The sequence below is a fragment of the Neolamprologus multifasciatus genome, chromosome 12 (assembly GCF_963576455.1).
Source record: "Neolamprologus multifasciatus chromosome 12, fNeoMul1.2, whole genome shotgun sequence".
Taxonomy (NCBI): Eukaryota; Metazoa; Chordata; class Actinopteri; order Cichliformes; family Cichlidae; genus Neolamprologus; species Neolamprologus multifasciatus.
Window position 1 is genome coordinate 20,182,794 of NC_140450.1, and position 14,588 is coordinate 20,197,381.

Sequence of the window (14,588 nt, forward strand, 5' to 3'; positions counted from 1 at the left end):
GCACTCCATTCTGTCTGGGTTAGACCAAGCTTTCACCTGAGCCTTGACCCTTGACAGTGTACGTAGCGTAGATCAACTTATCCCCAGGACACTGAAACAGTGTAAAGTTCCACATGCATGCGGCTTAAGAGGAAGAGAATGTAACCCTCTCAAAGTTATCCACTGCTATTCAAGCCAGTTTTAATGTTTAATATATGCAGTACCAATTTTATCCAGCAGTGATGGCACTATAGTTGTCCTGCAAAGCATTATGAGGTAATAAGAATAATTGCAGTGCAAGCAGATAGACAGCAAGCCAGGAAAAAAAAAACAGAGCATAAAGTATTCACCGGAGTGAATAGGAACTTTAAAAAAATAAGTGTTAAGGTTTTGACAGATAAAGACTTATGGGGATTTGCTCACCATACATCCCATTCTCCAGTTGTTGTTTTTTTTTTTTTACTTTGTTGTGACATAATGTGAGAAACAGTTAGAATGTGAATCCAGTGCAGTTCTTCTCCAGAGACGTATCGCTCCACCCAGGAGGATGGCGAACAAAGATTCTACTAAACTTTACAGATAAGCACTGGGCTTATCCACACACATACACACACTACCTGGGTAGATTGACAAAAAAAAAAATTCTCAGAGCTTTTTTTAAATTATTTTTTCCCCTTTTAGCACCATATTTTACTGTTTTTTTTCCTTTCCTCACCAAACCAGAATGGTTAGTGGAGGCTTTTATTCAACAGTTATTCAACAGTAATGCACTAATACAAAAATTATTAAGCAATTAATTTGTTCTTATTCTGCTCACAACCCCATAGGAGCCCCCAAAAGCTCAAAAATAGTTTTAATTTCACTGCTGATCTTAGAGACTTGCTGGTGTCCAAGAGGAGGTCAGCTTCCCAGTCAATCTCAGAAGCCTCCTGGCTCCCAAGCTGTTGATAACTGGATTCATAGAATGCAGAAGCCATTTTAAAGCTAAGCTGCCCTTATTGGCTGTTTTTCCTGGCCAGCAGCCTTTGGAGAGTCTACTGTATGACCACACAATCTTTTTACACTGAAACTGATATCCCTTGTCAGTATATAAGTACCTCTCAAACAATGGAATTTGAATGTAAAATTATGGCAAACAGGGGCAAGTCGAGAAACTACTAATTACTCTCAAACACAATAAAAGTTGCCATAAAGGCAGTAAATTAAAAAACAGTTCAAGAACTTCAGTTGACTAATATGCAAATGTTGCATGTCTTTAAACTTTAATATGTTTTACTGATTACTCTTGTAACCAATGGAGTTTTCTGTTAACTTCAGGTTACTACACTGTGGCAGACGTGTAGATAAAAGCTGTAATCTTAATTGATTAAGTCTAACACAAACCCAGTCAAAGAAACTAAGACAGTGATAGGCTACTAACTTATGATTAGACACATTTTGTCATGAAAAGCTTCCAAACAGAAAAATTACCCAAAAACTAAGTATTAAGTTAAACCTGCCAAAACTAAAGTATGTTGGTTGACTATAAGTCAGAATGAGATTTCAGATGATCCTGTTGTGTTGAGGTGTATTTAAGGGTGATGACTTCATCTGCCTTTGGAAGGTAACATCCTATACCTGTTAAAAAAAAATCAGAGAATATTATAATGGGACAAGCCAGACTGCGTGCATCAAATGTCTAACTTCAGCTTATCTAACACATCGTAAGTATGGTTCACTCACCAACATCAAGTAAGGTTATACCACTCAGCAGTTGCCAGTAGTGTGATGAATTTCCTGCCAAGCCATTCACACTGATGAGGAATGGTCCATAGTCATCATTTACTTTGTATTCAAAGCTGTAAACACAGGGTATAACTTTTTCATGGACAAAATTATGCACAGTTTTTGAAATAACTGTGAAGCTCAAAAGAAGGTTATTGTAATTGCAAAAGTACAAGAGCACCGACACTCTTGAGAACTCATAAAGACTTATGAAACATCAATGAAAGGAAGGCATTTTGTTGAAGCTAAAGATGTGATGTGGTTTTCTAAATACATGCAGGTTTCTGTAGTTTACAATGATCAGATGAAAATGTGAAGAATTGTTTGTAAAGGTCAGCAAAGCTGTTTCATCTTGACTAAATGTCAACAAATAGGAGAAAACAATTGGTCATCTGACAATCAAAAATTCACACCCAGAAACACAGGGTCTCAATTAGAATTACACATTGAGGGAACAAGAGAGACTGTATAGCTTCCTCTAGAAAAGAAATAGCTGATTAGATGGTCTTACTCAAAGCCTTGGTCTGACATTTTCAGTCTTATCAGTCCACCGAAGAGGCTTCCATTAGGAGCAGTAAAAGTGTTGTAGTTCTTAATGCTATAGGGTGGCGTATTAACCACCACTTTGAAGTAAGTGTTATCGTTACCTGTATGCAAAGATGAAGAGCAGAAAAACAATAAAGGCGACCGGTCAGGCCTACGTGACTATTTAAGGACATTTTTACATTTCTTTTTCTTTTTTTAATTAGCTACACTGAAGCTTACTTTGAGCTGACTGCCAAACACAAACCAGCAGCAGCAGGGCTGCAGAGAGGAGAACAGGCTTCTTCATTCTGACTGGTGGGTAACACAATTCACACCTAAAAAGTTAGATATGCAAACATGAACACAAATATACATCAGGAATGCATAAATCTAACCATTGTGGAAAGCAAATAAAAACCTCTTAGTCTTTTTTTTCTTTAGGTACATGAGAGTAAGAGTACGATTAACTAAATGTTGATCATCAGTAAATCACTAAAAATTTTCTAAGTGGTCAGTGTGCAACACAATAAAAGTATAATAATCACTGTTGGCTGTTTTTTGTCAACAATGACAAAGAGCTTGGTTATTTAGCTTTTTTAAAAAAATTATTTTTACATTAAAATGAACAATGATTTATTCATTCATATATATATATATATATATATATATATATATATATATATATATATATATACAGTTAGAAAACTCTTACCTTCTTCACCTACTCCTTCCAACAAATACAACTAATGCACCAGTGGAGGTTGGTAAGTTTTCAGTTGAACAGTTCCTCCTCCTCAAGTTGAAGCTCAACTATAGATAAGGAACTTTCTATACCTCTATTGCCTCACATAGCATTACACAGAAACAACCAATGATGATACAGAAAAATACTTCCTGACAGACTGCCTTTGGATCCCCACACCCACCAGTAAATCTATCTGCATACCTGATTGCATTAAACCTTTAGAAGTTATAACATTACATTAAAGCACTGAATAAAAGACTTTTTGTACAATAGTATTTTCTTCCTGACTAGTTTTAGTGCTTTTTTGGTTTCTTCCCCAACAAGTTGTGGCAGATAACTGGCCCTCCCTGAGTCTGTTTTTTCATTATCAGTCTACCCTCTGGACCTACTGTCAGAATAAATATTAAAAAAAAAACGAGCAACAGTCAACAACTGGAGTATTTATTCTTCCAAGGGCGCAAAACCATCAAATGCAAGGTTTCATGCAAGTGCTTGAAGGAGGAAGTCCCCAGTGACCTGTTTATTACATTTTGTCCATCCCACCCTCCTTTGCCTTAAAACTGTCACGCATAAACACTTTTTCTTCTACAGGCTTCTCAGAAGAACAATTATGAATGTGTGTACTGTAATAAGAAGATAACATTTTTTTGCAACCTGGGAGTACTTCCAGGCACTAAGTGTACTAAGTGTAGTAGGGCTGCCACGATTAGCTCGACTAGTCACGATTACGTCGACTATCAAATCAGTGACGACTAATTAATAGTCGACGCGTCGTTTGAAGCTCTGTAAGAAAGATGCAGGAATAAGTAGTAGGATTTAAGAGTGTAATAACAGACTGAAACAGAAGATGGCAGCACCGCATGTACAAGGCTGCCAGCTGCCGTTTTAAACCCCGAAGAAGAAGAAGCTGTGCCCGCATTTTTTAGGCTGATTACATTACAGCGACATGGTGAAGCCTGTTCAAATTTGAAGACTCCTAAACGCGGCCAAAAAATGCATTCTGCATTTCCCCAGATTTGAAGGATGGGTCGAGTGTATCCTTCGTGGCCCAAACTATCCCAGGATTCATAGCGCGGCCCAGCCAGTTCTAGTTCTCCAACAATGGCGGCAGCTACTTAGTTTTAATATTGCTCTTATTACTATTTCTGGTTCACAAAATGAACTTAACATATTTTCAGGCGAATGTAGCTGTGTAAACCTCAAATATCTGCTCAGTTTATCAAGACATCACATATTTGCAAAAGTGCTCCGACGTTTTCGGAGACGTCTGTTACCCAGCAGCTCGATAGGTAGCCGGGGTTCAAGGCTCACTAGAGCTGGTGAGAACACCGGACACCCAGCAAATCGTTTTCAAACCCACCGCCGTCTTTCGCTACTCAGGTTAATGTATATATATATATATATAATGATGTATAAGTCACTTAGATAACTTAAAAATGTTGTTTGGCTTTTTTCATTGTTTTATTTGTTCCTGAGTAAATCGGTTTGGCTGAGATTAAAGTTATAGTTTTTACACAGCTGAATAAACGTCAAACAGAACTGATTATCAGAAGTGTGAGATGCTGGAGAATATACTCCTGTTATATTTTAGATAGCAAGGAGCAGACGGCTGAGTTTATTAAACTCCACCGAGAAATGTAATTAAAAGTTTAATAAACTATCATCTTGTCTTTATTTTTAGTTAGCACATACCTTAAACACTTCAAGCTGTAAGCTAATGATAGTTATATAAGAGCAGATGCATGCTGGCGCAATAAGCTGTACTTTTACATTCAATGGATGCATGATCTGATTAGTCGACAAATCGCAAAAAATAATCGGTGACTAGTCAAACTATCAAAATAATTGTTTGTAAAGTGTATACTTGACTCATACAGATCACACTAGTTGGAACATTGCATAACATATTTTTCCCCATTACCTACATTGTGTGGGTTTAACTCCTTTTTTGGTTTCTTCCCCAACCAGTTGTGGCAGATAAATTATTCTGTTTTTTTCATTCTCAGTACTTGGTGATCCTTGCTTTCGCAAGTTCACACAGGAGTCTGGACTTCTGGAGAACTGGAGATCACAGCACCATCATTTTACAATTGAAATGGCACTTGACGACGTCAGCCCCAGCGTTTTTACTACCACCCCCTCTTTAATTTGACTGTGATTAATATTTGCAATGGAAATTACACATGATCTAAAATTACACGTTATGTAATAAGCTGATTTTTTTTTTTAAAGATAAAGGATCATTTTTAAACAAGTATTTTAAGCACTTTGACAAAATTCACTTTTACATACGTTCTGTTTCATTGTGTCTAATAAGCTTCACCAGTTAAATGCAGTCACTACATGACTGAAACACAAACTTTATCTCTCCTAAAAGATTATGGATGTATGCTGTTGTGTTCTGTTTTTGAGAGTGAAGATTAATATGTTCAAGTTATACGTTTTCAAAATTTATTATCAAACAGTTAGAATTTCAAATTAGTTTTACATTGCACCACGGACCTCGGCCTCTCCACATGGCTCCGAGAGATAAAGGCTGCCGCACCCAAGCAGTAAACACTTTTATCGCGTGTGGTTAAACAGAATGTTAACATGATTGGTCAAAAAGTAGTAGACACTCAAAAGTTACAAAAGACAGCTGGTGTTTGGAAGAGAACAAATATTCAAAACATAATTTGATCATTTCAGTATCTCCATGTACCAACATGCTGTTTCCCCATATGGAAAATAAATAATAAAAACATATATGATTTACTCATGAAAGTGGCCACTTTCATGAGTAAATCATATATAAATCATATAAGGCTTACATGATTTACTCATGAAAGTGTCCATTTTCTCATTACTTTCATATATTTTTTTTTAGTAAGTATACAAAACATACAAGTTTCATTATATAATTTTTTAAGGGATCTTATATGTGTTTTCACGCTTGTATGCTTTTCATACAAGTTTCATACAAGACAGATAAAAACTTTATAAGATTTATATATATCTTTTCCATATGGGTCTGCTCCCAGTGAAATACTTCCTCCTGGATTAAAATGTTTTTAATGTTAGATTTAATTCAGAGTAAGCTGTTAAAATGAGAACAACACATTTTTACATCAGACGATAAGGACGCGCCCGCGGGGGGTTTGAAAACAGTGTGCAGGGAGTCAGGCGTTCTCACCAGCTATAGTGAGCCTTGAACTATCATGCTCGTGGGGTAACAGACATCTCGAAAATATCAGATTATCTTAGCGAATAGTAATATATTGATAACTTGAGAAGATATTTGAAATTTACAAATTGACATTCTTGCCTGAAAATATTGTAAAAGTTTATTTTGTGTCACAGAAACAGTAAAATTTTAAACTTTGAGAAATGGCCTCATTATTTCCTCCTGACCTACATTGTGTGGGTTCAGTTGTTTTTCAGGTTTGGTTATTTTAGTGTGACCCCAGACCCATCGACTAACAATGGAAGAGGTGGGGTTTGTGACCTGTACTGCAGCCAGACACCAGGGGGCGATAGAGAAATTTTGGCTTAATTTTTGGGGAGCTATTACCTGTTAAAGTTCTCAGACATGGGATTGTACAAGGGGCATACAGGGGCAGTGTTATTTGGAATGAATGTGCAACAAGTTCCCTCAAAAATTGAATACACTCCCCCTCTTTTTGTCAATAGCATCTCCAAAGCCATTCTGTTTTGCTATGTTATGAGACCAGTGTAGGGAATAATGCGTTATTAAGTAACGCGTTACAGTAACTACATTATTATTGTGGTAACGAGCACGGTAACTAGTTATTATGCCAAAATCAGGAACGCGTTAATCGTTACTGGGATTTAGATAGGGTCATTATTTGTTACTTCTTGCGGTGGCTATCGCGGAGCTTCCACAGATTCAGTAACATTAACAACTGGGGAGGCCAGCAGGTGGATGAGAGAAAGGCAAGACGAGAGACCCGAGGCGGGGCCGGGTGTTCTGGGAATCCATCCTTCCTCATAAAACATCCTACCCAATGTTTCTGCGCACACGCGGCGCATGCGCACAGCACCAAAGCCGAATTAACTTCTTTTTCTCTCACCCATCCGGTCCGAGTGTCAGGTGAACTGAACTTCAGGTAAGAAGTTATGAACTGCAGTCTATCTGGGTCAGATATAAACCAAGTTTAGGTGTAGTTTATTTTCGTTATGCTGGCCTTTTCATACTGGGTACTAGCTAGCATGACGGAGTTTCTATACAGCTGGGTGGATGCTATGATGTTACTGATGCTGAATTTTATTTTATTCATAAGGTTAGTTAGTTAGTTAGTTGCCAACCGTCCCCTAAAAAACGGAATCGTCCCGCATTTAGAGAAAATATTACGCGTTTCATATTAAGGTGAAAAGGAATGCCAGGAAGCCCCCTGGCTTCTGCTCCACAGCTGCTGAGTGACCCCTCATCTGGGGCTCTCCTCAGCTCTTTCCGGGTAGTGGCGCGGCTGCCCCTCTGTTGGTCTTCCTTGGTCTCTTGTGTTCTGAGGACCTCTGGATGTCTGGAGTCTTGATCTCCTCCATACCTGCTTCATGCCCTGGAGGACGGGGCTGTGGCAAAAGTGCTGAAATACTAAATATTTAATATTTAGTATTTACTATTATATTCACATAGATCATTGCGATTATGTTGTTTATTATATCGCTCTTTTTTTTTTGCTTGTTTTCTCTTTTTTTTTTCTCAACAGGTGATCCAGGTGATTGATATCTATCACGTATTTTTATGTCTGTTTGTTTTGTTGTTTTTTGCCCTTTATCACCGTTCCTCTTCCCCGCTGTTTTTCTTTCCCTCTTTCTTTCTCCCCTTTCTTTTCCCCTGTCAAGTCTGTCCCGTATTTAGCAGGTTAAAATAAAATAAAATAAACAATAAAAGGTGAATCAACTAGACCAATAGGGCAAGGCTGGGATGGTCCATTTTGTAAAGTAAATCCGTTGGGCATCTTTCTTTGCCTTTAGACAATAATTCTGATGGCAAAAGAGCCAAACGGGACAGGCAGTTTTTCTGCCCCAACCAGTTGCTGCAGAAGCCTGCCTCTCCTTGAGCCTGAGTCTGTTTCATACTCTCGGGCTTTCCTCCTGAACTACTTCCCCCAGTCTCTGCCTTTCAATCCAGTACCAGGGCCATTAGATAGTCACTCACCCTACATGTCATGCCAGTATCAAGTCTTTCTTGGCCCTCACCAAGGTTCATTTTTAGCTGCTGGCCGTGTGCTCTGTTTTCTGGTCAACCATTTGCATACAAATTCTATGGAGCAAAGTTGAACATCTGTGATAAGTGCTGTAAAACTACTTTTCTAGATTTAAAAAAAGCCAACCTACTTTCACACCCTTGTTTTGTTTGTGTATACTGAAATCTAAGCTAATAGCTGAACATGATATCTCAACCACTTGAAGATGAAAGCCTGAAGTTCTCACAGTTTTTTCACTGACCATCGAAATAAATCAGGATCTGTAATCTGATATATAAACAATGTCTGAGTATTGACTAGTATGTAACAAAACAAAACAAAACAAACAAAACCCCACCAACGTCACACCACCCAAAGAAGTTCAATATTTGAGAACACTAATACAAAAATTCACATTGTAAAAAACAACTAGTGACAGTTTCTGAATGGTATCTAAATATATTTCACAATAATGCAAAAGCATGTAGAATACATGAAATTTTTAGTCATAAAATAAAAATGCTATTCTTATTCACTTTTCAATTATCTTGTTAATAGTAAACACATCAGAAACAAATATCAAACAGAAGAGATACATACATAGAGGATTATGTACAAACTAGAGGAACATGTAAAAAACAAGAGAAAGGCACACAATGGAGAGCAAAGTGCTTGGAAGCAGTGCAAAAGGACTTGGTCTAATAATGAGTAAGCTGAAGAGGAAATGGATTTGCGCTCATCTAGAAGATCTTCGTGGTTAGGGGAGTTGGCTGGCCCATCCTTAACACGGTTCTGTCAGAGTTTTTTACATCCCATTGTAGCAACGTGCTTGTTCATATGGGTCTGTTTGATTGTGGGGGTGATTTCTCAGATGCTGAGCAGTCCATGAATTAACCTGAGGTCAAAGACATTTGTGCAGCTGCTAATGATCTTTCCAAAGACACCACTGCTACCTTTTCATAGGGACACTGTTAACCTGCCTCAAGAATATATATAAAACACTTTGGCTAATAACAGTTCTCTCCTAAATGTAACAGTTTTTAGTAGCTTCTTAGCTTTGTTGTTAGTTGTCAGAATAGTTTTACTGTAAACTAAATGTTAGTTTTGCAGTTTGACCCGGGGATGTAAAACTCAATTTACATCGTGGGCCACTTACAAGCTACTTTGATCCTAAGTGGGCCAGACCAGTGAATTTACATGATAAATGTGTAAAATTACACAAAAAGTAATTCATTATCCAGACTATCCCATATTTCTAAAGATCTAAAGATACTTTCTCCTGTGAATTTATATAGTAGAGAAATTTCTGTCTTTTAATTGTTTATCTATTAATTACTTTGCTGTAGTATAAATGAGGTGGGCTCTTTATTGATAGGAAAAGCTTTAAACTTATGAAAATACAGTTAGAAGTTCAAAATCTATGCACTCCTTCACATTTTCCAGAGCCATCCAGAGGGTCGGAATGGAGTCTTTGACGGATTGTGTTAAATCTCCCAATTCTTTTATCTTTGGGCTGTGGGAAGAACAACACTCGGTGTATGAATGCTCAATCAACAATCTCTTTATTCCATACAATTCTCATTATTCCATACAACACTTTGAGCATAAACATCCAGAGGGGAGATGTGGACAGGAGGGTGTCCGCCAGATCTGGAAGTGTCTGACTGTTTCTCACATTCTTATAGCTTCAGCCCCCCTCCAAAGTCATAAAACCTAAACATCCACATTCTTTATCTCTTACAGTGCCCAAGTGATGGCTTTGGCTTACTGTTTTATCGCTGCCTGATGAGATGGGGCAGAAAACCTCTACAGTATGTTCTGTTCTCTTTGTAATCAGAAAAGGAAGGCCATGATTCTATATAAGCAGCATTTCTTATAAAACAATGTAATGATTTCATAATTTTTAATCCAAGGCATAATGTGGCCTATAGCCGTATAATGATTCAACAATTATTTGATTAGAAGGATAAGGTGGCATAAGATAGTATGATAATCTCACAGCCGTTTCTGGCCTCTGGCCTTATTTTTGACACCCTTGGTCTAGAGCTGTCATTGTCTTAGGATACATAATGGTGGACATGCTAACAACACTTTAAATAAGCCTATGCTTTATTTAATGCCTGAGGAAGATAACACTAATAATCAGTAACATTTTATTCAACAATAAAAATGCACTAATACAAATATTATTTAGCAATGAATTTGATCTTATTTTGCCACTCTCACACCCCTCTAGGAGCCCCAAAAAGCTCAAAAATAGGGGAGGTCAGCAGCCCAGTCAATCTCCGAAGCCTTTTGACTCGCAAGCTGTTGATAACTTGATTTGCAGGATAAAGAAGCTATTTTGACATGGAGTCAGCAGCTGACCCCCCTTGCTGTTTTTGCTGGCCAGCAGTCTCTGGGCAGTCTACTGTATAACCACACCATCCTTTTACAGTAAAACTGAGACCACTTGTAAGCATCAAATAATGGAATTTGAATGTAAAATTATGGTACACTGGGGCAAGTTGAGAAACTACTAATTGCTCTCAAACACAATAAAAGTTGCCATAAAGGCAGTAAATTAAAAAACAGTTCAAGTTGTTGTGTTGTATATGTTTTACTGACTGCTCTTGTGACTAATGGGGTTTTCTATTACTCCAGATTACTACACTGTGGCAGAATTGTAGATTAACGCTGTAATTAATTCATAAAGTCTGACAGAAACCCAGTAAAAGAATCTAAGCTAGTGATAGGCTACTGATTTATGATTAGAAGACTCCCAAGCAAAAAAATGACACAACAAGTCAATTATTAACCTCAACGTGCCAAAGATCAAAGCGTATTGGTTGACCGTAAGTCACAATAAGATTTTAGATGGTCTTAAATTTTCGTGTATTTCAGGGTGACGACTTCATTTGCTGTTGGAAGGTAACATCCCATACCTGTAAAAAAAAATTAAAAGTTCAGAGAATATTATATAATACGACAAGTTGGACTGTGTGCATCAAATGTCTGACCTCAGCTTATCTAACACATCGTGAGTATGTTTCACTCACCAACATTGAGTGGGGTTGTACCACTCAGCAGTTGCCAGTAGTGTGATGAATTTCCTGCCAAACCATTTACACTGTGAAGGAATGGTCCATAGTCATCATGTGGTATGTACTGAAAGCTGGAAACATAGGGAATGACTTTTTAAAGAGTGAAGTGGACAGTTTTTACTATAACTATGAAATCCTTATTGTTATTATTAATCTCTGGCTCTTTTCCACGGTGCGTCTTTTGTCCTGTCTCCCTCCCCTCACACCCAGCAGGTCACAGCAGATGGGTCACCCTGAGCCTGGTTCAGTGCGAAGTTCTTCTCTGTTAAAAGGGAGTTTATCTTTCTACTGTCGCCAAGTGCTTGCTCATATGGGGCCATGTGAAACATTAATGAAAGGAAGGCATTTCTTAAATCTAAAGATGTTATGTGGTTTTTGACTGTGCTGTACATATACAGGTTTCTGTGGTCTACTGTAAGAAAAAAGTATGAAGATTTGTTTTTTTTTTAAGATTACAGGGCACAATTAGTCATCTGAAATTAAAAATTCACACCCAGATATACAGGGTCTCAATTTTAATTAAACATTAAGAGAACAAAAGTAAATGTATGGCTTCTTCTAGTAAGGAAATAGTTGATTTCATGGTCTTACTTGAAGCCTTGGTTTGAGTATCTCAGTCTCGTCAGTCCACCGAAGAGGCTTCCTCTATAAGCAGTAAAAGTGCTGTAGGTCCTACAGTTAGTGGGTGACACATTCACCTGCACTCTGAAGTTAGTGTTACCTTGAGTTGTTAAACAACAAAGGAGGGTGAAGTTAGTTTACAGAAGATGAGCAGAAAAACAATAAAGGCGATTAATCTATGTGACTATTCAAGGATTTTTTGGCATTTCATTTTTTTTTTAAATTTAGCAACACAGGAAAAAAAAAACACTAAAGGTTACCCTGAGCTGATGTCCCAACAAAAAACAGCAGCAGCAGGGAGGCAGAGAGGAGAGCAGGCTTCTTCATTTTGACTGCAGGGCAAACATAAAATTTTGATATGCAAACATGAACACAAACATACGTTGTGGAAAGCGGTTCCTGAACACCATCCCCAAATACAGCATTTATATCGGAATAAAACCTCTTAATGTTTTATTATTATTTTATTTGGTACGGAGTTTGTCAAGTCAACTAAAGGTTCACTTGATTGTAGTACTGGTAGGGTATTTGTTCTCACAACCAGTGTTTGGGATGTTGGCATTGCTCCCATTGTCAGCATCTCCCCTATAGGCCCTAAAAGTGAGGTGTGCAATATTAAGAAAGTTCAACAAAGTTAAGCTTTTCTTGATTGATAAACCCTAAAGTCTAAGTTGGAGATAAAGAGTATCTCATTAGTGGTCATCAACTTTCCCTGTTAAGTCGGGCTTTCTGCTTCAGACTCTGTGAATGCCCAGGATTTCATGTGTCATATTATCCCTGTGAGTGTAGCCTACTCTAATCAGAGACATTAGCAGATGATAAAATGGTGACAAAAATCTGTAAAAAACACATGAAAAATGTAACAGAACCGCACAGAGCAGTAAAATAAACATTTTAATTCAAGTAAACTATTTTAATGTTGACCGCTTTGGGTGCTGCCTTTTATTTCTAATATAAAGACTGCATGTTAGAAATCTGAAACCTTAGACTGGATACATTTAAATATTAAAGGTTACTGTGCCTTTGAAAAAAAAGGAGACATGGAAATTGCTTTAGTATGTTAGTAGATCAAAGGTAAACTGCTTTTATTTAATATCAATGATATTTAAAGATATTCTTACCTTTTTCAAGTTCTGTTTTTCAATAATGTGTAAGAATGCAGCCGTGGAGGTTGTAACTTTTCAGTTGAACAGTTCCTCCTCCTCAAGTTGAAGCTGAACTTTTATACCTCTGCGCCACACATAGCATTATACAGAAACAACCAATGATGATACAGAAAAATAACCAAGCCCTTTACTTGTGCAATCAAAAAAAGAGAAGCTTAAATCTGTGTTGACTAACTATGGATGTTATCGAATGACAAAAGGTGACCATGTATATTAAATTGCATAGGAGGAGTTTTAATTTATATAACATTTGCTACATCTGGCATTTTTTTCTGCAATTAATTGTTTAATTGCAGGTTTGAATTTGCCGTATGTGTTCCCCCCTCTCTCTCTTGCTGCTTTCCTGTCACTATAAAAGGACAAAAAATAATGCTAATTTAAAAATTCAATGTGCAATTTATTAAGGATTTTCAGGGTGAGAAAATCCTGCGTGCTTGTGTCCACAGATCCTTTAGAAAGTATAACCCTATATTAAATTGTAATTTAATGAATTGTGTATCTTGTGTATTGCTTGCCTTTATCTTGGTCCTGTGTAAAAAATGTGGAAATTGTTTTACATTGTTTAATAGGAGCACAGAGAATTTTTCACTTTTGCCTTCTTGCTGAATAGCCATGCAAGTAGGCCAGGAGGGTGACCGAGAAAGTTAATTGTGTTTCCAGAATCTCTGTTTGAATTTACACGTAACTTATTTGTCAGACTTCGGTCTTTTTTTTTCTTTACATAATTGAGCACTTTTATTCCTTGACAGTTAGAAGACTGTAATGAAACAATCAAACAGTCATCTCAAATGCATGTGTAAGTTAGGTTGAGAAATGGTAATAATTTGAGGTTAAGCTGTATCATTTGGAACATGAATACTTCATGAATACTTCAAAGAGTAAGGTGTGCTGCTGACAGAAAGTACATTGTGTGGGTTTGATCCTTTTTCTGGTTTGGTGCTCAAACTTCTTAGAAGACTCTTCTATTTCCTTGTTCTACCCGAACCAGTTGTGGCAGATAACTGGCCCGCCCTGAGTTTGTTTTCAGTGTATTCTTCTTTCCTTTTTCTTTCCCACCCAGTTGTGCCGGATAACTGGCATGCCTTTAGTCTGATCTTTTAGTCTCAGTTCTTCCTCCTTAGCTAGTTCCCTTTGCCTCTGCTTTTTAAGCCCTCATCAGGGCCATCAGATAGTCTCTCACTACCTGTTCTGTCAGTCTACAGTCTTGCTTGTACCTCTTGCTCCGTCTTGCCACTGCTGCCATGACATATTGAATGCACAAAGTGCCAAAATGACTTAAATAAATACATAATTTAAATAATGAATTAAATGTGTTGTTAATTAAAATAGGTATTGTAACTCCCTCCAAGTTGAAAAACAGACACAATGTGTTTTGGATTTTTACTGGCATTTATTGGACACAGGTGCTACCAACGATGCCGTGAGAACTGTATAAACCCAAGGTAAACAAATCAATAATCCTACATCAACATTATCTCCTAAAAATGACAAAAGAGGAAAAAAGATACAGAAAACATTG

General features: G+C 37.4%; 1 protein-coding gene across 4 annotated transcripts; it reads right to left on the reverse strand.

Moving 5' to 3' along the window:
• Positions 1-1,206: 1,206 nt before the first annotated feature.
• On the reverse strand, positions 1,207-13,327 carry LOC146506897 (transcobalamin-1-like). Of its 4 annotated transcripts, none has more exons than XM_085181421.1 (5): positions 13,025-13,327; positions 2,509-2,603; positions 2,255-2,390; positions 1,702-1,817; positions 1,207-1,596 (listed from the first exon to the last, which is right to left on the reverse strand). In XM_085181421.1, exons 2-5 carry the CDS (start codon positions 2,573-2,575, stop codon positions 1,502-1,504), a joined length of 414 nt encoding a protein of 137 aa, XP_085037547.1. In that variant the 5' UTR covers positions 2,576-2,603; positions 13,025-13,327; the 3' UTR covers positions 1,207-1,501. The 4 variants fall into 4 exon arrangements, 3 of the variants coding, with proteins under 3 accessions (XP_085037547.1, XP_085037544.1, XP_085037545.1); XM_085181418.1 differs by lacking the exon at positions 13,025-13,327 and adding an exon at positions 4,939-5,141; XM_085181419.1 differs by lacking the exon at positions 13,025-13,327 and adding an exon at positions 2,981-3,744.
• Between the last annotated feature and the right edge of the window lie 1,261 nt (positions 13,328-14,588).

Coding starts and splice junctions, on each gene's coding strand:
- LOC146506897 (XM_085181418.1), bottom strand. Junction 2,391..2,508: donor TGTTTGGCAGTCAGCTCAAA/GTAAGCTTCAGT, acceptor CTTTGCATACAG/GTAACGATAACACTTACTTC. Junction 1,597..1,701: donor TATAACCTTACTTGATGTTG/GTGAGTGAACCA, acceptor TTTTTTTAACAG/GTATAGGATGTTACCTTCCA.